The 26,165-nt window shown below is 35.1% G+C and overlaps 4 protein-coding genes across 6 annotated transcripts; 3 read left to right on the top strand and 1 right to left on the bottom strand.

Moving 5' to 3' along the window:
* Positions 1-1,983: 1,983 nt before the first annotated feature.
* LOC110599896 (glyceraldehyde-3-phosphate dehydrogenase, cytosolic) lies at positions 1,984-4,997 on the top strand. The gene is made up of 12 exons (XM_021736504.2): positions 1,984-2,120; positions 2,218-2,241; positions 2,338-2,438; positions 2,582-2,697; positions 2,778-2,877; positions 3,158-3,304; positions 3,429-3,489; positions 3,576-3,673; positions 3,854-3,996; positions 4,190-4,273; positions 4,536-4,625; positions 4,722-4,997. Exons 1-12 carry the CDS (start codon positions 2,117-2,119, stop codon positions 4,765-4,767), a joined length of 1,014 nt encoding a protein of 337 aa, XP_021592196.1. The 5' UTR covers positions 1,984-2,116; the 3' UTR covers positions 4,768-4,997.
* Positions 4,998-7,862: 2,865 nt separating this feature from the next.
* On the top strand, positions 7,863-12,300 carry LOC110599895. 2 transcript variants are annotated; one of them, XM_021736502.2, is made up of 7 exons: positions 7,863-8,675; positions 10,014-10,175; positions 10,378-10,476; positions 10,822-10,938; positions 11,236-11,373; positions 11,486-11,806; positions 11,961-12,300. In XM_021736502.2, exons 1-7 carry the CDS (start codon positions 8,178-8,180, stop codon positions 12,249-12,251), a joined length of 1,626 nt encoding a protein of 541 aa, XP_021592194.2. In that variant the 5' UTR covers positions 7,863-8,177; the 3' UTR covers positions 12,252-12,300. The 2 variants fall into 2 exon arrangements, with proteins under 2 accessions (XP_021592194.2, XP_021592195.2); XM_021736503.2 differs by lacking the exon at positions 10,378-10,476.
* Positions 12,301-12,788: 488 nt separating this feature from the next.
* LOC110599966 (protein PLASTID TRANSCRIPTIONALLY ACTIVE 10) lies at positions 12,789-19,143 on the top strand. Its single transcript, XM_021736614.2, has 12 exons — positions 12,789-13,570; positions 13,680-13,739; positions 13,835-13,864; positions 14,396-14,469; positions 14,669-14,750; positions 14,868-14,941; positions 15,243-15,309; positions 16,400-16,492; positions 16,644-16,820; positions 16,892-16,942; positions 17,657-17,808; positions 18,306-19,143. Exons 1-12 carry the CDS (start codon positions 12,818-12,820, stop codon positions 18,751-18,753), a joined length of 2,061 nt encoding a protein of 686 aa, XP_021592306.1. The 5' UTR covers positions 12,789-12,817; the 3' UTR covers positions 18,754-19,143.
* A 110-nt stretch (positions 19,144-19,253) lies between these two features.
* LOC110599616 (transcription factor GTE8) lies at positions 19,254-26,165 on the bottom strand. 2 transcript variants are annotated; one of them, XM_021736086.2, is made up of 10 exons: positions 23,902-26,164; positions 23,719-23,767; positions 23,454-23,612; positions 21,034-21,107; positions 20,843-20,909; positions 20,660-20,740; positions 20,470-20,585; positions 20,289-20,355; positions 20,087-20,217; positions 19,254-20,003 (listed from the first exon to the last, which is right to left on the bottom strand). In XM_021736086.2, exons 1-10 carry the CDS (start codon positions 25,213-25,215, stop codon positions 19,752-19,754), a joined length of 2,310 nt encoding a protein of 769 aa, XP_021591778.2. In that variant the 5' UTR covers positions 25,216-26,164; the 3' UTR covers positions 19,254-19,751. The 2 variants fall into 2 exon arrangements, with proteins under 2 accessions (XP_021591778.2, XP_021591780.2); XM_021736088.2 differs by lacking the exon at positions 23,454-23,612 and having other exon boundaries at positions 23,902-26,165.

Genomic DNA, 26,165 nt, shown 5'->3' with positions numbered 1-26,165 from the left:
GAATTTCTTATTGGACCTTTTTGAACTTGTTGCCTATTCTAAAATAAAGACCGATTTGATCCTTGAGACAAAACAAGACTTGCGATCTGTCAAGTGTTATAAATGGATCAAAGTGAGTCCAGTCTTATTCTGCAGGACAAATTGCATGGTACACTTATTTGGAATCTAACTGTTCTAGTGCCTCTCCACATTGCTATAATGAGAGTGCAGCAACCAGCTAAGGACTTCCTGGAGACGCCATGGCCTCAGCAGGATGAGTGGAGTAACAGCAGCTCTTCCTACAACTCCAAATCACAAATCATTTGGTCAAAATTGGTTTTAGCCTGTTGAGCAAAAACACCTGTATCCACGTTGCGCAATTCAGCATGTGGTCTCGATCCGACGAGCTGACTGGTTGAAGAAATTGTTTCCTTTTGAGACTGCAAACCACCCAATGAAGAAACAACATGCTTTTTTTTGTCATTCTCTATTCTTTTAAAAGGAGAATAGCTCCACTTTCAAAAGACCAAATAGAATAAAACGGATTCTTTCCCTTTTAATCAATGATCTGAGTATGAGTCTCTGTCGTTGATTTTATTTTCTTAATTAAGAGAATAGTAATATATTTGTGAAGGTCGGCGTCACACTTACACATTTGATCTCCTATTTATCAAGAAAATGAAAGTACCACCTATGCAACTATACGCCTGCTTTTTTTTGGCAGAATTTGTCTGTTTGGAGTTATAGTTCACGAGTTGCAATCCCTGTCCTAATGTCTACCATCCAAAAATAAGCGTTAGGTGAACACACCTAACTCGTGATTTTTTCCCTTCTTTTTTTTTTTTTTCTCTTTAAATGTTTTGCCATGGGTTATTGTTGAGAATGAGGTGTAAGATTTGCTGACCACAGGAAAACTCAAACCAGTGCCTAAATTTGAACCACTAACTAGGTTGAATAAACACCATTCAATTCATCACTTTCGCACCCATTATGAGTTAAATGGATCCACCAAAAAGTAATCACATTGTGTACACATGGTTATGTAGACAATTTGGCTTCAATTAATCTGATTCATAGATTCATCTAATATGATATTACTTTTTTTTAAAGATATATACACGTTACTATTTAAATTAAAATAATTTTGATAAATTTTTTGATAATATACAACTACATAACTCTTTCTATATTCGATATAAAATTTCGAAAAATCAGTTCATAAGATATAATCTTGAAGGAATTTCAACTCAAAACTCATATGCAATATCACGTATGTATATAGGTCTCAGTTTGTTACACACACCTATTTACAATAGATAGATCTCAAAAATATTTTATATAAAATTAATATGAAACAACTTGTTTTTTCAAGTATGAATATTTTCATATAAAAACATGCTCACTCATGTATGCATATATGAATATAGAAACTTGCTTACGTAAATATTTATGCATAACAATATAGGAGAGGAGGCAAATTCTAATATCAAGATGAGTAAAAACTGAGCAAATAGCTTAAATACTTGTCCTAAAACCAACGGGAACCGCACCATTTCAAAGGGAAAATGAAATTCTTCGTCCCGCCCTAATTTAGTAAAAACTTGGGCTTTTCTGGGCCGGGTAGTAGGTTCTAGATTATAAACGCCTGATGTCATGGGCCACTTGTCAAGCGGCCAGCCCGATCATCCTCACCCTCAAAGTGACGTGGCCTAGAATAAGACTCCACAAGAACAAATAGGTGACGTGGCCACTAATCGCTCCTTGGCTTTTTCTCCATAGACATCACTGCTAGCTCCAACTTCCTAGAGAATACCAACTTGACCTTTCCCAATCCACAGCGGTCGCTCGGACCAACGTTATCAACACGCCTTTGTCTTCCTCAAATCAACGGCTACGTATCATCACCTCCTTCTCTTTCTACCTAATCATCCAATCCCACGGTTGATAACCATTTTAATTTCAACAAACAGATAAAGCATCAATTCCCCATTCTCACCGGCTGTTCCGGTATCCCTTTCTCTTTCTTTATATGAAATGAAACCTCATTTTCTTACTCTTCGGCCTCTTGTATCCACTGTCACTGCTCCCACTATTCATTGCTGCAGTTCACTACTTTTCTGATTTTATCTTTGCGGTCATGGGTAATTATTATGTGTTGCTTTGATCTGCATCTCCGTTTTTAGATTTCGTATTTGTTTTGATCTGATCTGACTGGTGGTTTTGGCTTTTGTTTTCCAGGGAAGGTTAAGATCGGGATCAATGGTAATGAATTTTTCTTCTTATTCTTTTGCGTGGACTTGTTTTGATTTGATCTTTGTGATTAAGTCCTGATCAGTGTTGAGTGAAATGGAAAACTAGGATTTGGAAGGATTGGAAGGTTGGTGGCCAGAGTGGCTCTGCAAAGAGATGATGTTGAGCTTGTCGCAGTCAATGATCCTTTCATTTCCGTTGAGTACATGGTAAAACTTTAACTTCCGAACCCTACATGGTATATATTTTTTTTTCATTAATTTTATTTTGGCTCGCCATTTTGCGTTTGGTTCCTGGATCTACTGTGTTTGTCTGTGAGTGCCTTGTATTGAGATGATGCTGGTTTTTGTAGACATACATGTTCAAGTATGATACAGTTCACGGTCAATGGAAGCATCATGAGTTGAAGGTTAAGGATGATAAGACTCTTCTTTTTGGCGAGAAGCCTGTCACAGTTTTTGGCGTTAGGTGTGCTACTCTCTTCGCTGGGTTATTAAAGTAATAATTGGTAGGTTACCGAAGTGAATATGACTGTTTTTAAACTTCAGGAACCCGGAGGAAATCCCATGGGCCGAGACTGGAGCGGAGTATATTGTGGAATCAACTGGAGTGTTCACTGACAAGGACAAGGCCGCCGCTCATTTGAAGGTTCCCCTGAAACTCCATTTAATTCACGACTTTTTATCATCGCCATTTGCTAGTTATATTATGTTTTGTTTAATAAGTGGTAACATTTCGTTGCGTTTGTGAGTTTTACTTTTAACCCAAAATTGCTTTGAAATTCATTTTTTAAGAAGTTTTTTTATAGCCATGGAATACCATAGGACTACTATCTTTATGGCTTGAAGCATTACTTGCTCAAGTCCAAGTAATGCGTGCTGTGCATATCATTTGGCTGTCTCATTCGAGTGAATATGTCTTTTTATAGGGTGGTGCTAAGAAAGTCATCATCTCTGCCCCCAGCAAGGATGCTCCCATGTTCGTTGTTGGTGTTAATGAGAAGGAATATAAGCCAGATCTTCACATTGTATCAAATGCTAGTTGCACTACCAACTGTCTCGCACCTCTTGCTAAGGTTCTATTGCTATTTACTTGTTCCTGGCTTCTAGCCACTGCTCTGTTACTCTTTTAGTTGGTAAGTAGCTGTGTAGTATTCCTTTTCTCCTATTTCTTCCTTTCTTATACTTGGTAAATTGCAGGTCATTCATGACCGATTTGGCATTGTTGAGGGTCTTATGACAACTGTCCACTCAATTACTGGTATGCTTCATTTGTTTTCATCTCACCCTGTTGGCCCCAAAAGCATATTTCCTGACCTTAATGTGCTGCTTCCACTCTGAATTCAGCCACACAAAAGACTGTTGATGGTCCATCAATGAAGGACTGGAGAGGTGGAAGAGCTGCTTCATTCAACATCATTCCTAGTAGTACTGGAGCCGCCAAGGTGAGGACCTTTATGAAGTGTGCATACTATTATTGCATTATCTATGTTCTGTGAATAAAATGTTGCTGGATGCCCTATAGTTGTGCAGCTGTTGGTTGTCACAATGTCTGAGTTTTGATTGCGTTTGGTTATCTGATAGGCTCACTCTTTTCCCTTTCTGTCAATTTGGTTTTTTATTAGGCTGTTGGGAAGGTGCTGCCTGCTCTGAATGGGAAACTTACAGGAATGGCTTTTCGCGTTCCAACTGTTGATGTCTCTGTGGTTGACCTCACAGTGAGACTAGAGAAGAAAGCGTCCTATGATCAAATAAAAGCTGCTATCAAGTGAGTAAAATTAGTGTTATTCATGCTTGAGAAAGACATCAAGCTTCTTAATGGCAGCTTGATGTGTTACCTTTATATGAGTAAATAGGGGATTTCTAGTGCTTGACAAGTATGCTTGTACGTTTAAAATTAAGTGGTCACTGATTCTTTTCCTCAATGGTGTTAATTTTCTCTTTTGTGTATTTAAATGTAGGGAGGAATCTGAGGGAAAGCTGAAGGGAATATTGGGCTACACTGAGGATGATGTGGTTTCCACTGATTTTATTGGTGACAACAGGTTAGCTCCTAGTGTGTGTCGGACTCTGTGTGTATACAAGTGTGTTAAATTGACCCAATTGTGACACTGGAGAAATTTGCACTCTGGCACGCACACAGGATTTTTTTATGCATCTAAGTCATTTTCTAATCATATTTGTGAAGTAATTTATTATGTTCTTCATAATGGAAAGCATACATATTTTGTTTACCTATATTTGTGTTAGTTTTAAACTGTTCAGAAGCTACAAATGATGAAATGTGTGATCAATTCAATTTTGTAGGTCAAGTATTTTTGATGCCAAAGCTGGAATTGCTTTGAATGACAATTTTGTGAAGCTCGTTGCTTGGTACGACAATGAGTGGGGCTACAGGTATTTTCCATCTTCTTGTTTTGCTTTCTAGTTTAAACAATTACACCAACATTTCATCCTGTGATGCCGAATTCTCTGCTTTGCACAATTTTACAGCACCCGTGTGGTTGACTTGATCCGTTACATCGCATCTACTCAGTAAGTTTGCAGCAATATTTGAGGGTTTGCTCAAGCTGCCGTCTTGGTTCAGTGTCTGTTAGTACGAGGCTAAATAAAAATAAATTTGGTTGAAGGACAATGTTTTGAGGATGAATGTCAAATATAATTTAGTTTTTCTTTTTTGGTCTGGTTTCTGGATTTGAATATTGTTTTGCTGCTATGTGTGAGATGCTCTGAAACTAATTGCAGACTCTTGCACGCTTTTGTGCACAAGAGCTCAGGACTTGCATGGTTCTTATCTCTCCTTGCTGGTTTATCAACCGCACAAGCACCCGTTACACCTCTCTCACACTTAGTATTATAAAACTAGTTGTTTGCTTGTGCGGATGTTAAAATATTTTGTATTATTATTATATAAAATAGTATAATTTTATTTTATAAAATTATATAAAATTATTTTATAAAATAATATATTTTTTTATGAATTTATTAAAATATTTTCTTTTATATTTAGATTTTGAAATTGAAAACTTGAAACTATGAAGAACAAATTATAATATTTTATTTTATTTTTTGGATGTAAAATAATATAATAAATTATTAATTAAATATATAATTTATTGATAAGTATGGAGGAGAATTAAAAATTTAATTAATACATATTTTTTATTTTAAAGTAAAAAATTTAAAGATTTTAAATATTAATAAATATAAAATTATATATTAATAAATTTAATTTTTAATATTAATGTTATTATATTATTAATATTTAATAACAAAACGGTAAATAGCGGTGGAAGTAATTGTGGTGGCGGTAGATGGCAGTTGGCCGTGGATGTGGAGAATAATTCTTATTCAATTTCTATTTATTTAGGAGGGATTAGTTGGTTGATAAGAGTTAGAGTTATATATTCCATTTATTTAGGAGGGTCGAGAGTTGAGTTGTTTGGTAAGAATCGTACAGAGAATAGACAAAAAAATTTAAAATATAAATTAATTAAAAATAAAATAAAATAAAATTATGTGAAGAAAATTATGTTCATAAATTAACATACGAAAATTATTAAAATGTGAAGTATTATAATAATTAATATAATAAATTATAATAATTTAAATTTAATAAATTATTTATTCAAAATTTATAACGTTAAATTAAAAGTATTACAAATATTATTATATTTTAATATGTTTATTTTTTTTATAAATTATTTAAATAAAATTTTAATGTCATAATATTTTATACAATTAATTTCATTAATTATTTTATATTTTACGATAATTAATATTTTTATAATCATTTTAATTAATTATATTTATTTATTTTATATAATTATTTATACTAAAAAAATAAAAACATTAAATTAAATTTTAAAAATGATTAAATCAATAAATTAATACTATAGTGAAATAGTAAAAAAAAAATATAATATTTCATAATAGATTTATATATATATTTATTTTTTGACAGTAATTTAATTTTATTATCTAAATATTTTTTTATATAATTGTTATTCAATTTTTATAAATATATTTTTAACATTATATTTATTATTAAAATAAAAAATACAATAAAATTTTTATTACAATATTAATAATATATTATATTAAAAAGTAGTAGAAAGGAAAAAAAGTTAGTAGCCATTAATATAATAAATTGTAATTATTATATTAAAAGAAATAGTAAATCAAAAAATCATATATTAATAATAATGATAAAAGTAATAAATTGTTTAACATATATATTAATTATTATTTTATATAAAAATAAAATTTAAAACGTATAAAAAAATTAAATTTTACTATGTAGAATTAATTGTACACTCAACGATTGTATATTTATTATTATTCACATAAGATATAAAAAATATGTAGTATCAATTAATTAATAATGTTGATTATAATTTTTTTTAAAAATATTTATTATTAAAAATAAAAATAAAATATATATATTAAAATTGTTATTTTATTGCAATTAATATATTATACTAAAAAATTATAGACCTACATATTATTAATAACGATAAAAAATTAAAAAGTTATATATAAATTATAATAATAAAGATAATAAATTTTTTTATTATAAATATATTAATTAATAATATTATATAAATTTAAAAATATCATTAGTCTATCTTTATCTAGCCTATTTTAGAAATCAATTATATATATATTTAGATGTAATATTGTTCTGTGAAAAATTCATTTTTTAATAGTTAAATTAAATAAAATTGAATTACTTATATATATTAATTTAATTATTGTTATATTATTACTACTTAAAAAAAAAATTATTACACTCACATATTTAATTTAATAATAAACGTATTTTAAGTAAATCGAGTAAGGTTGAGCTTTTATTCCCTTCCTTCTCAATTTACACTCGCTTTCTCGATTTTTTTATTCCTCTTGCTTCCCTAGCCCTCTCCTTCATCTTCTTAGTTTGAAAAAGAAAGGGTATAAAATACAGTTGAAATCTTCTTAATATGGGCGTACCAATTTCGTGATATTCTTGTGATCCTTTTCTTTAATCATCCCTGATCTGTGACTCGTGGCCCTTTGCTTATCATGGTTTTAAAAATTGAGGTTTATGAAAGTAGTAAATATAAAAACAAAACAAAACAAAACAAAAAAAAAGTAAATTAAGACAAACAATTAAATACAACCATTTTTTGGTATGACTGATATAATCAATTAACTTTAATGAATATGCATATGATGCAAAAATTACTCATATTTTGAAAGTATTATCTTGTATAATAGAGAGAAAGAAATATGGATGATGATATTAGCTTAATAGAGTGAAGTGAGAGATTTGTGATTGAATTATGGAGAATAAGTGAGAGAAAATGTTGGGAATAAAAATTGGATATAAAGTTGTGGGAGTGAGGATAGCTTGCTGGTTGCTGAGCTCCAACTTTGGTTTGATAGTAGGAATGAATTATTGAGTTGCCAATTACTTCTCTTCTTTGTAAAATCAAATACCATGGCCTATTTAAAAGCATTTTTATGAGAATTAATGGATATCTAATCGTAATTTGAATGCCAAGAATTAATTCAAATGTCAGACTGTAGTAGGAGGTGATTCTAAGAATATAAAACATTTCTATGTCTTATAGAAAATATTTTTCAATCTCGCAATTTTGGCCAAAAGCTCTTAAAGTAAAATAATAACAATAATAAACTTAGCCTAGTTCTCAAAATTTCAAATTTCTCATTCTTCTGTATCTCTCCGCCAATCCCCACCTTCTTCAAACAGTGTTGCTCTTGCCCCTTCATTACCAATCTCAACTACATTCCTCGCAAGTTTCTTCTGTATTAGAAAACCGATGTCTCTAATTTCCATAATCTAGCATTTAGTACGCTGATTCTATAATCCTTAATTTAGCTTCCATCCTTAATCTCCAGCTGACGCTTGTTTCTCTTCTACACCTGACCTCACCTGCTTCCTCCCAAATGGCCACTTCGGCGTTCAGGTCCACCACCAAGCGAACCCCCATTGCGAAATCCTCTGCTTCGTCCACTGATGACTCCTCTTCTTCCAATCGGAGCTCCTCTGCTCACCGCCGCTCTCGGAGCCTCAGCCGTTTCTCCCGGCCGTTGCCTCCGTCGGGGGATGACTTATCTGGCGACGCGCCCCTTCCAAGAGCGAGGTTCGTCAACAATGTCAGGGGATCGGGTTTCCCGGATGTTACTCTCGATGATCTCGCTGTTCAGTTCTTCGGTTCTGCTGATCGAGGCCGTTCTTATTCGAGAATTGATGATGTCAGCTCTGGGGATAAAGTCAGTGTGTCGCAGAGAAGAGGGAGGTCCGTATCGAGGCATGGTTCGAGAGTTGGTGAAGGGAAAGCTAATGGTCGAAATGGCTATGTCGGGGGACGGGTTAATTTCGATAATAATTCAAGGAGGCGGCGCTCTGTATCTGTTGTCCGATATCAAATTAGTGATTCTGAGGTGAAATTTTGCTCGGCTTCCTTTGTATGAGTTGTGATATGCTCCTTCTTTTGAATATGGCCTTCAGCATCCTGTAAATTGTTTTCTGTGTCAAAAGTTTTAGCTTTAGATTATGATTTGTTAGACGAGGCAAACTTTTCAATTCTATGCTTTAGATGTGTCTACTCTAGCATTTTGCAATTCAGGCTCGGTTTGTTTCGCTAAAAATAACTTCTATGCATGGAAAAGATTTTCCAAGTAACTATTTTTCAATGTTTTGTTGAAATATTAAAAATAAAAGGCATTAATAAGATTTATGTATAAAATGTTAAATGATACTAATAAAATTTTAGAATTTGAGATAAGACTTGCTCTTTTAAAAGAGTTCTAACTAGTTTTTTTGAGTGTCTCAAACATTCAAACATGGGGAAAATGTTAATATTTTATGTGAACCAAATAAAGCCTTACTGTTATTAAAAAATTCTATTTTATTAAAATTTGATTGTGCAAATAACTATGCTAATTGATAAATCTAGAAAATAATTTATTGTAAATGCAAACGTGTAATGGGGTAGCTTGCATATTGTTTCTTTAGTGAGCAATTGTTCACATTTGAGGTTACAGACTTTATGCACTTGGAGATTATGAGAATCACAGTTATTATAAAACTTCGAAACATATAATTTCCTTTTGAGTAGAGATATTACCAATTTAATTACTAGTTTTGATGGATTCTTTTGGAACCTTTGAAGACAGCATGCCGCCAAGTCAGAGATTCTTTAAATTATTGGTTGCTGTGTTTGATTAGTTATGAGCACAGAGTTGAATATGCATAAACGTGTTTAATTCATATTGGTTAACTTGTTTTGAGAAACAAATTGAACTTAAATGAGGGCATATACGCCTGCATCATGGGGAAAAACAACTAGTTCAAATATGTTCTATCAATTGCCATTAACAAAAAATGTACGTTGCTGGTTATTGTTTATACCTCCTCTGCAAAAATGTGTTCCTATTATTAGTAATATTAATAGCAAAGCACTCTTTTCATTTAACTTTGTTAAAGGATTTTAAGGAGAGAGCTCTTGGCTTAGCTTTCATTGCAACTGACTATCTCCAGCATAGGAAGCAACTTTACTAAATAGTTGGATCATGTTTGCATTTGATCTTCTTTCTTGCCTAGTTAGCACATTCTTTTGTGAGCATATGTTGAAAACACTGAATCAGCATGAATGAGACAATTTAAGAAATGTTTGCACAAATTGGTCTTGTATGTATGTTTGAAGAATGATTTACACCATTTGTTGTAATTGTAGAAAATACTTGATATTTTTTCTAACATTTTCCCTATTTTGGCAGAGTGATATAGATCATTCTCAGAATCCAAAAAATCATACTACTCTAAAGAGTCATGGTGGTGGAAGCTGCCAGGTGGTATTATCAAATAAGACAGCAAACCATAAACAAGGACTTAGAAGGTCTCTTAGCCAAAAAGATTTAAAGTATCAGGATGGCTACTCGGTAAGCCTTATCATCTCTTGAGGCTAATTTAAATTTCAACTTCAGTGTTTATTGTTTATTTAAGAAAATTGCTGTAAATTTTGTATATAAAAGCTGTTTTCCTTTTCTGAATTCGTGGATATCTTAGAATGTTTGTGTTTGTAGTTTTTCATCTAATTTTTCTCAGAACTGAACCAAGTTTACACACTTTTGGTCCTCCCAGAGCCACTCTTCAGTGCTAACGGATGATGAATGGGGGGACTCTGATCCCAATGTAACTGGGATCGGGAGAACAATTCAAGCACTTTATACACAAAAAGAGGTTGGGCTTAATTTATAATGATGGTAGTTGCATAATGAGCATTACTGCAGCATTTTAATACTTTCTGTCTGTCTATCCATACTAGAACGATCCCCCCACCCCCACCCCAAATCACTATGCTGAGCATCCCACTGATGATGACATGAACAGTGGGCTGCATGAACCCATGCGAAAAGCACTAATGATTGCAGTAGAAGAGATTACAATGGAACTCGTACATGTCTGTAATTGAGCATCTTGTGAAACTAGTTTCTAAAGTCTTTAGTGTCCTATCTTACATGAACACTTGGTGCTTTCTCTTTTTAGTTCGCTGAAACTTATCAAATTTTGTTGAAACTTATGCAGGCTATGAGAAAACCAAATACCTCTTTAGAAAGTGATAACTGCAAGCAACCCAAAAATTTTGATGTTCTTCAGGGTGTTTCTACTACTAGAAGGAACTATGCAACAAAAATGAAACTGGTACGATAAGTTGAATAAGATAAATATCTTGTCTGAATTCATTCCATGGGGCAATATTTGTTCAGTGAATATTAGTAACATGCGCTGAGAGCATATCATTTAAAACTTGAAAGGCCCGACTTCTTGATGAGTGTATTGAGTTATATTGTTAGATACTAGCAACCAGTACTAATGGGTATTTTATCAGTCACCTATAACCCTTCTCTTAGGAATGGGCTTGTTGCATATGCCGTCATATTTATTATATTTGTTAATTTTAAATGCTTCTTATTGATTTTTTTGTTCTCTAATTAATAGTCTGAGAGGCGTAAACAAGGTATGCTGTCAGAAATATTGTTGGAGGAGCAGCATAGGAGGGAACTTTCCAAGGCTGTGAAGGAATTGCTTGGTGATCCAAATGACTATATTGTCAAAAAATCACTACAGGCTAAGAAGGTAGAAATTATCTTCTGTGCCCTTTCAGAGTGCAATTTGCATGTGCTTATTGCTAGTTCTAAGGGGCACAAAACTGTTTTGTTGAGTCAGTAATTTGTAATTTGTTTTCCAGAAGAGTAGTGACAGAAGCAGGATGTCTAATCAATTGACTGAGGAGGCAGAGAGATACATCGAAGGTTTCATTTCAAATTTTGAAGATACAGATGTCTCATCTTTGGATGGGGAAAGGAGTGATACAAGTTCAAGTTTAGGAGGAATGTCAAAGATGCTAACTTTCCAAAGTCCAGTATTGTCCAAGTCCATTCCTGTTGAAATGGATGGGATTGTCCTGCCCTGGCTACAATGGGAAACTTCTAATGATGCTTCTCCTTTATCAAGCAAGACATCGGAGTCAGTGGCAACTCCAACCACTAACTTATGGGAAGCAACTCAGGTAATCTCTTTGATTTGTTGTTTTCCCTCAGTATCTTCCTTTTGTAACATGTTTTACCACATTATCTTGCTTACATGCCTATTGTGTAAATCCATGCAAACTGGTCCGTCTGTGTTTTATTCCTCTGTGCATTCATTTTCAACTTATATTATAGGACGCAACCCTTATGCGAGATTTAAGTAACCATTCCATAAGTAGTCGTGGGAGTTGGAGCTCAAGAGTTATAGATGGCCATTCCTCAAACATTGGTGAAGTTACAGGGAATAGATTTGCAGAAGTTGGAAGTTGCTATAACCAATTTTCATCAGATGGAACAAGGCCACAGCCTGATGTTGATGATTATCTTCAGCGTCGTAGAGAAGAAGCTTTTCTCTTTGAAAGATGGAGTCAACAACAGAGAATTCAATCAGGCGGTCTTTTGCTTTGTAATCAAATGTTCTTTTAGTTGTAATCCAATTTTCCAATTCGAAGTTCCACTAATTTCTCTGTATAGCTTAAATATCATATATTACAATTTAACTATAATTCACGTCGACGTGTTTGTATAAAAATAGAATTTCTGATGAGTCCAAGTGAGAATGGTTCGTCGGCAATGATCTGCATCTCTTTCTTTATCATTGAGAAAATTTTTCTCTTCTTAATTATTCTTTTAGAATATTTGTTGGACCTCTTTCTTTTATATTTTCTAAAGTGCAAATGAATTTTCAGATTTGAAATATATTCAGGTATAATATTAATTGGGTTTGAGTGATTTTTACAGATAATTTATCTATTTACATGGACTTTAAAAAGAAAATAATATTACAGAAAAGAAAATTTATTTTTCTGTTTTAAAATTTATCTAAATTAAAATATAGATTATTTAATTTTTAAAGCTCAATATTTTAATTCATACATTTTGAGTGAGAAAGAGTGACACGTCGTCGTTTAGCTTAAAAAATGTATTCCATTCCCGCTTTTATTTAACCCAGTCCTGAGTGAGAGAGTTTATCCACAGCCATTTCCCACCAAATGCAAGTCCTCCAGACCTCTTATCTCTTCTCTTTCCCTAAACCCCTAAACCCTATACCTAACCGCCATTCTCATCTTCATCACCACCGCATCTGCCATCCTCTTTCCTCCCAAACTATATTATCCTCCTCCACCACTTCCTCAACACCTCCAAAATGCTTCAGCTCCGACGAATTCCCCGTCGACGAGACCTTTGTCCAAACATTCGGTCCCAGAGACGACGCAAAAGAGGAGGAATGGCGCCGTAAGAACTGGATTGAGCGCGGATGGGCCCCTTGGGAGGAAATCCTTACTCCCGAAGCCGACTTCGCTCGCAAATCCCTCAATGAAGGCGAAGAGGTTCCGCTACAGTCGCCCGAAGCCATTGAAGCGTTTAGAATGCTTTCTCCAAAATACCGTCTTAAAAAGATTAAGGAAATGGGATTGACCGAAGACGAGTGGTACAGGAAGCAGTTCGAGATCAAGGGGGAGATTCCGGAAAAGCTCGAGACGCTTTGGACTGAGCCGTTGGTTGTCAGACACGTACCTCCTAGAGATTGGCCTCCCAGAGATTGGGAGGTCGATAGGAAGGAGCTGGAGTTTATAAGGGAAGCGCACAAGTTGCAGGCCGTCAGAGTGGCAGTGGACGAATTGGGCAGTATGGAAACTACTGATACTGAAGGGATGTGTTTGGATAGGTACAAGATGTTTCTGAAGCAGTACAATGAATGGGTTGCTGCAAACAAGGACAGGTTAGAAAAGGAGTCTTATAAGGTATTCAGGATACGACAGAAATTCAGTTTACGTAGTTTCAGAAATTCAATACACTGTTTTATTCGACTAAAGTTTAGGTGACTGATATTCAAATTTTGTGTTAATGAAGCAAGACCAAGATTATTATCCTGGTAGAAGGAAAAGAGGGAAAGACTACAAAGAGGGCATGGTAGGATGAGTTTCTTTGTTCAGCTTACATGTTTATCTGTCCGTTGATTGCCAATTACAGAAAGATGATTATGGTGGTCTTTGTTCTTGTTGCAGTACGAACTTCCATTTTATTACCCAGGGCAGGTACATGTACATTCCCGGCTGATTCTTTTTCAAGAATATTTTCTTGAAGTTTTTTTGTCGAATATTTTCTTGGAGTTTGCATCAAATAATTGTACCTTTCTTGTAATTTTCCCACAAACATCCTCAGAGATGTGAATTTCCTTTATTCAGTATCTTACTGACACAGTGGTGTTACTTGTTATGCATAAGTTAAGGTTCCATGACGAAACATAGCTTTGCTTTAATACCACGCGTGTAGAGTAGTTAGCATGATTGCCAGTCATGACTTAATTCATATAGATTAAACTAGAGGACCGTGATTGACCTGGATCCATTTGTTATTCTCCCTAAATTGACTTATTTTATCTGGAACACATGTACATTAGCCATTTAGCCTATGTCAGGAATGACTCTATTGCCCCACTGTGATCTACATGCAAGTGAAAATAGCCTACAAGTTGAAGATAAATCATTTCTGCACTGCTAAAAGGTCACATGCATTATACTATCTGTAAGTCATCCTAATGGAAACTCTGGATAATGTTGATGCAGATTTGTCAGGGAAAAGTGACCACTATACACCTATATCAAGGAGCCTTTGTTGACATTGGGGGTGTGCATGATGGGCAAGTATCATTTACTCTTTTGGTATTTCATAGTATTAATCAAATAGTTACTTGGAAGGATAGTTTGTTTCATTTCCTAGCATTTAATCTTTTACTTCCTATTCATTTGCTACATTTTCACGTAAATTTCCTTGGAAATAATTAATGTTTTAAAACATCTAAAGTTTCCTGCTAGATTTATGTATGTTTATTTGTTCAGGTGGGTTCCTATAAGAGGAAATGATTGGTATTGGATCCGCCATCACATAAAAGTTGGCATGCATGTCTTTGTTGAAATTCTGGTGAGCATTACTACACGCATAGAAATGACCTTATATATTATAACTATTGTTTCAAATGTATGAGTTTTACTTTTCATTGTGGACTTATCTATGTTAATTTGTTTGATTTCTTGACAGGCGAAGCGGGATCCTTACCGTTTTCGATTCCCAATTGAAATGCGTTTTGTAGATCCTAACATAGATCACCTTATGTATGTAATCTCTCTGTTCAAGATCTTTGATACTTTTGCTTGTGGCTTGGCCAAATTTTGTTACTTCTGGGAGGTTGCTGCTTGCTGACAATTAGGTTTACTGCATGGTATGCATTGTATCTTAGGATAGGCCAAAAGAGATTTTAAAAGAAGCGCAAAAAAAAAAAGTGTATGAGAATGCAATATTCAGTTTATTTTTGCTAGTCCATAATTAAGTAGTGTTGATATTTACGGTTGATTGATCCTTCCTTACCTGCTTGCAACTTAGGCCTCAACTCTCTGACATTTCTATTTGTTCCAGTTTCAACAGATTTCAATTTCCCCCAATATTTCATCGTGACGAGGATACCAACCCAGATGAATTACGGGTATGTATGCTTCCTCTTGAACATACACATCTATCCCGTTTATCTTTTCCACCAACATCACACTAGGCTTTTCCATATCTTAATTATGCATTTTAACTTTCTGTATAAGTCCCATATTGATGTATCTCATTGATAGTTATGGATTGTAGCTCCAGTGAATCAATCATGTAGTCATCCAAATGTAAAACAGAAAGAAAGCTCAAGAATTTATATTATAATTCTACTACTCCAGTTCTAGAATTAGGAACCCCAAACTAAGAAATATTAAGCCTGATAGGTCTCTAAATAGTCTTGAATGGAAATACCACTTCCTAATTAAATTTTCTAGTTAATGGAAACCTAAACTTCTTAATTTTAGAATGAAAAATTAGAAATTAAAGCAAAATAATTTTGAAACATTTTGATTGCTTGACTGCATCACATCTGTATTTGTGGATGGATAATCAATAAGCCTATAATGTGATTAGGGAAAGAACCGTCAAGTTCTTCCCTAAATTGATCAATTTGAACAAAATTGGGGCATTAGAAGTTGTATTTGTCTGCTGGCAGACCTTCCCTCCTTCCTTATTGGGTGATTAGAATGTGGGGAGATGGACTTGTGATAAGTGTCTCTGAATGTAATAGGGTTTGATGCATTTGGTTTCCACTATATTCAAGAGGAAATTGTTAAAATATGTGTTATGGATCCAGAAAGAGTGGGCTGCATTGATGATGGGCCGAGACAACTGAAGGTTTACTCAAGGAAGAAAGACGGGAGAAAAGAGATTAGCAGATTCTGGAATAGTGTCCTTGCTGGCAGAATAGGGCATAATATTGTATGAGAGGATATATATAGTTAGTTATGCATATGTCAGGATATCGGATATTCTCTGCAGGTTGTTACGGCCTTTTGGCTGGGTCAGGAAAGTGTTATTCCCTGATATTTTTCATCAAGTAAATTGAAATTGAAGGAGTGTTTGGCTGCCATAGACATTCTTCCTTGTTATTCTATTTTCTTCTTTTTGATATTGACTCTTGCTCTATCAATATGCCATTATTAACAATTGTGTCTCTGCAGATGCTTTTTTACTGAATGTGCTTATTATTGCAGCGTGATTGTAGAAGGCCTCCTGTTCCTAGAAAAGATCCAGGAACAAAACCAGAAGAGGAACCACTATTATCAAATCATCCTTATGTTGAGAAGGTGCTTTTTGTTTTGTTTCCTCCCACCCCGCTGCCACCCCTTCCCCCAGACCTGGTTTTAGCTAGTAATTGATAACTCATGCAATTATAGTCCCAACTTTTCCAGAACTGCATATTGATTGCTTTGTAAATATCTTTTCTGTTTTATGCAGTTGTGGCAAATTCATGTTGCTGAGCAAATGATTTTGGATGATTGGGAAGCTAATCCTGAGAAATACAAGGACAAAAAACTATCTGAATTAACTGATGATGAAGATTTTGATGAAGAAAATAGTGTTGAATATACCACAGCTTATTACAAGAAAACCTTATTGCCAAAAATTATTATGGTGAGACTCGTGACACTGCATCAAAATATATTCAGTATACTCTCCTAATATTTTCTAATAATCTTTGGCAGAAGCAAAGTGTTAAAGAACTTGACTTAGAAGCAGTGTTAGCTGAGAGAGAGGTATACCATTGACTCCATATATATATACATATATAAATTATAATCCATTTGTCTGTTGTGCTGAATATCCATTTACAATAGGTCTTTCTTTTTTTATTGTTGTTGCTGTTAAATAAAAGCATTCTGCTTTTTAATTTTCTTCATTTAGTAGCTTTTATTAACAGTGTAGTTTAACTCGGTTTTATGGGACAAATATCTGGTAACTCAGCTTCTAGCTTTGAGAGAGCAAGGATATCAGTTCTCTTTGTGGATATCAGATATATATATATATATATATATTTTTTTTCTTTCCTTGTATCTATGCATTCAAACTTGACTCATATATGCTCTTTTTCCCACCCTCCCTTTTTGGCCTTTATTTGATCAATTTTGCATGGGAATTGTGAAAATAAAGCCTGCATATATATATATATATATATATTTTTTTTTTTTTTTTCTTTCCTTGTATCTATGCATTCAAACTTGACTCATATATGCTCTTTTTCCCACCCTCCCTTTTTGGCCTTTATTTGATCAATTTTGCATGTGAATTGTGAAAATAAAGCCTGCGGGGAAACTTTCTGATGGCATTAGTTCTTCGTTTTAATTATAGAAGTTTAAGGTTGTTAAACTATTTTCACAATCAAATAGACTTTTTGTTGCAAAACTAACATAACTAAACTGCATTTTGGTATCTGCTCAGTAATACTTATTTCATCTTTTTTCTGCAAGCAGCATCACAATAAACTAAACAAGGAAGCAGAAGAAAGAGGAGAAACGTATAAAATTGCCAAGCTGAGGCGAAATATTGAAATGGATGAGTATGATTTAATGCATTGGCGTAGATCATTTGAGGAAAGAGAAGCATTGATCAGAGATATTAGTTGGTATTACTCTCCTCCCCCGCCCCACACCCCACCACCACAAAAAAAAAAAAAAGAGAGAAGTAGATGGTTTTGTGAGCAAGTAATTTGTCAATTTAGTTGACTGACACAACATCTTCCAAAAAGAAAAGGAAAAAAAAGACTGACATAAATTTGAACAATTGCAACTGGTGAAAATTGACGTTATGTTGGCTATATATATTTCTACTCTTCCCACATGTGATTGAGTTGAGTGCTTCGATCATTTTGTTGGTATTGCTACAGGTAACTCAATTCTCTAATGGGTTAATTTTGTAATGCTCTACACTTTCTAGAATTGAACTTGCTAGCTTTATTATCTTTTTAACGGGCTGGAGATTCTTTAAGCATATATTTAAGTAATTTATCTGAAACTCTATGGTTTGACTTCTGCAATTATAACGTGAACAATTTTTTACATTCCTTGTGATGTCAGTCGCATCTTTTTTGACACCATTACTGGCTGTCATCTGTTCTTGCAGCCGCCAAGCTCTTGGTTTGCCATTGGAAGAACCAGGGAGGTATAAGCCAGCAAGCTATTTTGGAAAGGATCAGTATGATCCTGATAATCCTTTATATAGGTATGACTACTGGGGAGAACCCAAGAACTCAGAAAAGAGCAAGCAAGAGAGGATGACGGATGCTCACAACAAATCTATAGTGGGAAAGGGTACCGTTTGGTATGAGATGTCATATGAAGATGCCATCGAGCAGCGGATGCAAAGAGAAGCTCGTTCCAAGGAAGCCAAGCAAAAGGGGGATGAGGAAGAGTTAGATGAGGATCACAGAAATGAAAGTGAGGATGAAGATGATGATGATGACATTGATTTCAGCATTTTAAATGACTTGGATGGCGACATTTCAGATCAACCACTTGTAAATGGTACTGAATCTCCTGGACTATCAGATGAGGGTATGTTTGAGAATTGAACCTTTAGAAAATACTATGTAATATCCAGAGTTATTGGCATGATAAACAGATCATAGTGCTCGCATCGCAATGTCAATTCCTCGGAATCGCAAGTAGCAAGATTAATCTCACTCTCACTATGTGTGTGTGTGTGTTTATATATTCTGTTGGCACAAAGAATGGACAATCGTAGAACTTAAAGTCGGTCCATCGACGTGTAGTTTGAGCTCTATGTGCTTAGATGCTAAAGAAGAATATTTTCAGATGTCTTGCAACACATCAGCATCTGGTATTTGACGATTCTTCTAGTTTGTATGCAGCAGCAGTTCCCACTTTGCTGTGATTTTAAACTCCTATGTAAAAAAAAAGTCTTATTTTTGTTGATGAATAAGAGACTTATTTTCATTTTAGTGATTTAAATTAGTCGGAATAATATCGCTGCTGGGGATTTTTAGGAAATAGGCTAACGGCAACCTCAGAAACTGACAAAATTCACACTGCTATTGCAAGTCTCAGCAGATAGAGAAAAAAGACGACGATGATGACGAAGAAAGAAAGGTGCAAGTGTAAATGTTGAGGAAGACCTACAATCTACAAAGCAACAGAACAGAGTCGAATGTTTCTCAACTCTTGACTATATTACAATTCCTAAAATTGAATTTACATATTACGCCCTTCTCCCAAATCCAACTCAAACAAGCCCGCCAAAAAGTGCATCAATCCATAAAAACTACAATTCCCTGTACAGAAACCACAATCTGAAGCCTTCCATTACTAGCCCACGCATGGCTGATCATATATCCCAAATTTCAACCCCATTACCGAGCCTGACAATTAACTATAGAATCTTTTACTTTCATAGCATTTGGCACCCGATGTTAGGAACAATGTATAACGTAATGTTCCTATAGTACTGAACTGTGGAAGAGAGCAGAAATGCACAGCAGCTTCGTAGCTTTCAAAAAGAGCCATTTCTTAAAATCATCGAATTGACAGAATAGTGCAAACAAAAGGCTTATCAGTCAATTTCTCCTTCCTCAACATCCTTCTCCAGCTCAGAAACACTTTGGGGTGGTTCAACTTCCTCTTCCTCCTCGTCTTTCTTCATGTATAGTCCTAGTTGTTCCAATGGATTGCTACTCCCTTGAAGCATGAAATCTGGGCTTGTCTGCTCCAAGAAACTTGGCAACTCTTCATCATGCACAGTCCTCAGCATTTCAAGATCTTCCAGAAACCGACTGCTCTCATTAATCTCAACAGTCTTTTCCATCTGAAAAGGACCACAAAATCTTCAATCACATTCCCATAAGGTCTGGAGTTAATCTTTGCATAAAATTATCTGCTGGATTTTACCTGTTGCAATGCTTGACGTGCAGCTTCTCTTTCCAGTTCTCTCTTCCTTTTTGCTTCAGCTGCTGCTTCAGCTTCAGCTTTCCTTCGAACTTCTTCAGCAGCCTTGGCCTCAGCTTGCATTCGAGCCTTTTCTGATGACAAAATCATAGAGAAATTCATCCTCTGCCAGAGACTTTAAAACAAAATCAAACTCATTCCAAACCTTCTTTTTGCCGCTGCTCAAGCTCCTCCCTCTCCACACGCAATTTTTCAGGATCCCACTTTTCACCCTGCAATCAAAATATGACAATTAAAAATGCCGATATAACCAGAATGCCAAAAGGTTGAAAGCATTTACCACAATATGAATAATGCCAAGATAATCAAATATAGTGGATACCAACCTTTTTGAGCGTCTTTTCTCGAGCTTTTAGTATTGTGTCTGCAAATCGGTTTCTTAATAAGGCCGCACGATAGAGCTTATCTGGGGAGACTTGTCTCTCAGGTGGAGCACTCTCCCCTATAATATTATAGCATATTGGTGAGCTGAAGCCCCAAGTAACAGCAGTAACTCTTCTTGAAGATTATGCTTACCCTCTTGCTGGCCATCTATCTTCATAGACATTGGCTTACTCTGCAAACTATGATCAGTTTTGGCCAATCCATTTGCAGATTCTGAACAACACATCGGAAGCATTACTTCAGAATAAAACTAGCCCAAAAGAGAAAGAAAGGGTCTCAAAACACATGCATGTATCACAAGATCTAGAAACTCACGATTCCGGACTTCTGGATCGTCCATCCTTCTCTTTTGGTCTAAATTTTCTCCAGATCCCACAAGTTTCTGCAATTGCAGAGGAAAAACAAAATAAAAATCAACCAAATCCCATCTGCAAGTGATGAAGGCCAAAAAATATTCGACCCATGGAGTGCCCTGGCTCAAGGCAATAGCATTATCAAGATAATACCTTGGTCAGAGCACCAGGAACTGATGCTTTAGTTGCATCTGATTCACTGTCGGTTGAACTACCAGAATCTGAATCTGCAAATTAAGTTACACAAACAGCAAAGAAATTAGATTCTACACACACTAGAGGTTTTCATATCTAATGTACATGTACAAATATCAAGTTATTACAACAATCACACACGTTGCAACAATGAAACCTAACAAGAAGCAGTGTCACAAACAAAATGGAATTCTCTAATTTCGTTGGCCAACCAAAGGGGGGATTTTACAACATCCTCTCCTAATTATTGATGAGATTAGACACGTGAGGAACCAAATGCCTCATACCAATGAAGTTTGAATTACATGCTGAAATCAGTTATAAGAAACACTTATGAAGAGGGTGCATTTCGCACCTACATGCAATCAATCTCCAAAGTGGAACTCGAAAACAAAGATCATCATTTTATAATCATTATACATACTTTGCTTTAATCTGGACAAATAAGAATCAAGCAAAGAGATACCACATGTATGGAATAGTATTTGGCCATTTCAAAATTTAACATTGTGCATTCAATTAAGCCACATGCTCTGCATTCCAAAGCTTGACATGTTTGCAGAAAGTGTGTAAAATGTAGGTATATCCGTTTGTTGTATGCAAAAGAGAGTTTTAGCATAAAACTGACCATCAAGAAGTCAAGATCCAACCATTTCTTGAGTTATCCCACTGAGACAGTCAAACTCCTATCAACATTCTCTGACCAGCTAGATCTCTTACTATACCTAGTCTTTTAGGTTGAATAAAATTGCCAGATGAATAAAATTTCACTAAATGAAAGCACATGAATATCGCTCAAACTTCTTGCCACAATTAAATATTGAACTCGACCATATATGACTGCAAATTTTGATTTGCACAAGTATGATGCACTCAAGAGTAAAGCATTGCAAATTTGAGCCATAGAATCCTTAATTCTTAACTCCATCAAGCAATTCTACCAAAATTTTTGTTTCGGTTGCCTTTTTTTTTAATATTTCAGTTTCACAAACCAAAAAAATTTATATACATGTAACATATCCTTCTCTAGATTTTTCTGTAACCCTCTTCCTCTCAGGAACTGAATGATCCAAGCTGCACTCTGTTTCACAGTTATCTTCTTCGCTACCTAAATCTTGCATCTTAATCAACCTTCCCTCTCCATGTCAAGTGACCAGTAACACTCTCAATATCCCCGAAAGGTTTGTTTCTCTGATTTAGCACCTAGATTATAAATTAGCAGTAAAAATTGCATCGGGGCTGAATAGCTTTATTGGATAAGATTTCAGCTTTATTTATTCATTTTTTTTTCCAATGCTGAGGATATCTTACTATAATGCACGCGTTGCAAATTTCTTTCACTATTATTAATCACATCAGACCCAAATATAGCCCGCTAGTTTCAAATATTCCTAAAATATGTTGAAAGAAGTTTTTAACCATAGTGGCCCCACCAAAAAAATTATGGGCCCAAATCCATTGACCATTATGTAAAATCTAAGTTATTAAAGCTACCTAAAGCAAGAAACAGATTGTACCTAAACATAGACCTCAAATATCAAACATAGCCTTAAATCCAGAGGAAACCCCCATACTTGGAGAAAACCACCTATGACCTTATAGTAAATCCAAACTATTATCTATACCTTAATGCAATAAACCAGACTGTACTGGTACATAAGGCTCAATTACAAGGAAGCCCATGTCAGAACAGTCTCACAAAGAATTCCAATAAAAAAAGTTCCAATGTTAAACATAACAAGAAGTTTATGCTTCAAGTCCATCTGATCAATGAAATTTTAGACCCCAACATTAAACAAGCTAACCTAAAAAGATAAAAGAAAAATTTAAACCTTTTGGGTATATTTTCTTTCAACAAATGCTTCATGTGAGAACTAAGGACTAAGCTAACTATACACAGAAGTCCATGTCAGAACAGTTCAACACAAACCCACAGACAAAGTACAAGTTAACAATCAAAATTTTACAATTGCTTGTTAACAACAGTGACTATTATAACATAGTTCACAATATATATGTACCAGCAATCACTAAATATGCAAATCAAAGCTTCATGGCGGATTGAATACTTGATTAACACTGTTTATAATAGAGTTAAAATGACACCCTATTGAAAAAGATAATTTCATAAATACCAAATAAATTGTAAATGGCAACAAAATATTCCAAGTGCACTTCGGAATTCAAATGATCAAGCATACAGAACTAAGGAGAAAAATTGAGAATTTACTATTGGCTCCTAACTAATATCAGCACAAAGTTTCTACACTTCAAAGATGATATAATGTCTGAAATGATGTTACTTGGTGCGTAACTAAAATGTTATAAACAAATTGTAAAGCAAATGGGCAAAATCAAAGGTTAAAAGAAACACTAACCACCAGAAGAAGAGCCTGATTCACTACTAGTGCTACTTGAACTACTGAATTTACTGTTCTTTTGGGCTGTATCTTTCTCTATCTCTACTGGAGGATAACTTGAAATAAGAGGATCATTTCCACCAACAATATCTATATCTTCATCAACTGGTTCATTGCCTAAAAATATGACGTATAATTTGAAATTGCCAACAAAGCTACCACGTGTAATGAATAAATGTTGCATAGTTTCCTACCACACACAATTATTGAGAAGAATGGTTACCTTTACAATTTTGCAATGATGAATTGCTAAATCCATACTCGTTAAGAAGCTGGATGAACAAAGGCAAGCCATTATTTGGGGTAAATCAAGGATTGTGCGATAAAGACACAAACAAACAACCCCCAAGAAAAAGATGACAACAAAATGCACAGAAAAAGAAAAGAAAAAGACAGAGGCAAGTACCTCTATTTCACATTGTTCTGCTTTGGTCTGGTTTTTCCGTTTCTCAAGTAAATAATCATCCAAAAGCTTTCGCAATTTAAACAATGTATCATCACTCAGAGCATCAATATCAATCTCAATTTCATCCTCATCAGACTGGTCGGCAGTATGACTTTGCTCTTTTAGAAAGTCAATAAGGGTTTCAGGTAATTCACCCAGCAATGCTTCCAATTCAGTGCTCAACTTATGCTTATCCTCATTACTCATTATCTGCCTGACAGGCTCCGACTTGAACTTGTCATTTAGTGCACTTTTCTTTTTCGCAGGAATTATACCAATATTCATTTCCATTTCCTTGGGAACGCCAGCTCTCTGAGGCTCAGACCCCACATTAATGGTCACAGGAAGCTTCTTCTCTATAACTTTCCATCTCACTTCAAAGTATTTACTTAGTGCCTCAGCCATGAAATGGACATCATTTCCAGGTGGGTTGTACTTCGTTGCATTTGAGAAAGTTAATCGCACATCTGCAGCAAACCCCAATGGACTTGAATATGCACCTGATGCAATTTTGCTCTTCACTGTACCTAAATCCATTGGATTTTTAATGACAGTAAAATAATCCGGTATGTTCAACTTCACCACGTCAACTGGTTCACTGAAAACCCAACCAAATTGATGTGCCAGCAAACGGTTTAGTAAGGTTTCACACTGTTTCATCAACATACCATTAGAAGTACTCGCCGTTGCAGCTGGCTTTACTGGTTCGGGACGTTTATGTGAACCTTTTCTTATTGGGGCCCCATAACGACCTGGAGGAGCCCGTTTCTTGCTCTGTGGAGCTGATACTTCCAAAGACTTACGTAAGCCCTCTAGTGGAGGCCTCTTTTGTCCATCACTGCAACTCCTAATATCACTACAAGGTGATAATACAACTGCACTCGAACTCAAAGAAGCCACTTTCCTTTGAAGGATCCTGACCTGCTCAAGTTCTCTTTTCAACCTGAATTCTAAGTCCTTCCTCTCTAACCTTGGCATCTTTGACAATGACAAGACTTGGATTGGGACACCAAAACTATCATAATCATCTAGATTCAAACTCATACATTTCCTCTTGGGAGCATATGAATCCTCTGATGCTATCATTTCAGTATCAACACGCCCGGAACTCCCAAGCCCCTCTGATTCACCCACAGTCTCAACAGCATGCCGGTAGTCAGGGATAAAACCAGAGGAATGCCCTTTAGAGTACATCCTTGATTTCCCCATTGGTTGTGAAAGCCAAAACTTCCTTGTTTCCGTCTGTCCAAACTTTATAGGAACAGCAGGTGCCATAAGATAAATTCCCAATAACTGCACATGTCAACTTCCACAATCAAGTTTTATTCTCAGCTTAAGTTTCAACAAAATTTGGATATCCAAAAGGTGCAATAGCATGACAACTCCCAGATTCTGGTTCAAAATACAATTAGCCTTGATTTTCTACAGGCCATATGTTTTATTTAATTATTAAAAAAAATTCAGGATCGAGGTCAATAGAACACAAATTTCAACTCAACATAACCAGCAGTTCCCTTCTTTGGACAATATTGGATCTTTTCTCTTTTCAATGTATTTGGAGTTTAACCAAAAGCCTCCATACGCCTTAGTAGCCCCCTCCTGAAACTAATGCGAAAGGGCAAAAATTGAACAATATCATTTAATGATATCGCTAATACAAATTCATCAACATCTCCAATAGCAAAAGAATTCTAAATGGTGCTGTATATCCCCGAGCTCACTGGATTCAAGCAATATTAACCCTCCCGAAGCCGAAAATACAAACCATGAAATCTAGAATGCGACTAGAAAACCCCACAATAAAAAAATATTATTTTTCTCTTGCCCAAAATTTCAATGAAAGAACAAATATCCTCAAAAGGATTCAGGAAATTACAGCACCCAGAAGAAGGAAAATAAATACTTACTAGGAAACAACCTAAGCTCCTTGGAGCAAAAACACCAGAAGTGAAAACCCTAGATCGAATCAAAGCTAAATAAATGCATCGGGGCGAACAACTCAAATACAATGTGCGACAAAACCCTACTAAAGAGATTTATCCTTCACCAGAACTCCAATTCTAAACCTGGATCTCGCGCCCGAACCCTTGATTCGAACAAACCTAGAGAACAAGGGATTCAACAGAAACAACTCTACGCTATCATTCTTCGCTGAAAGAGCGAAACGAGAAGAGAAAAACAGAAGCAAGAGAATAAGAGCTTCGAACCTGAAATGTTTGGGCTCC

Source organism: Manihot esculenta, chromosome 14, assembly GCF_001659605.2.
Source record: "Manihot esculenta cultivar AM560-2 chromosome 14, M.esculenta_v8, whole genome shotgun sequence".
In the NCBI taxonomy this organism is placed as follows: Eukaryota; Viridiplantae; Streptophyta; class Magnoliopsida; order Malpighiales; family Euphorbiaceae; genus Manihot; species Manihot esculenta.
This window is presented reverse-complemented; position numbering and strand designations above follow the sequence as displayed.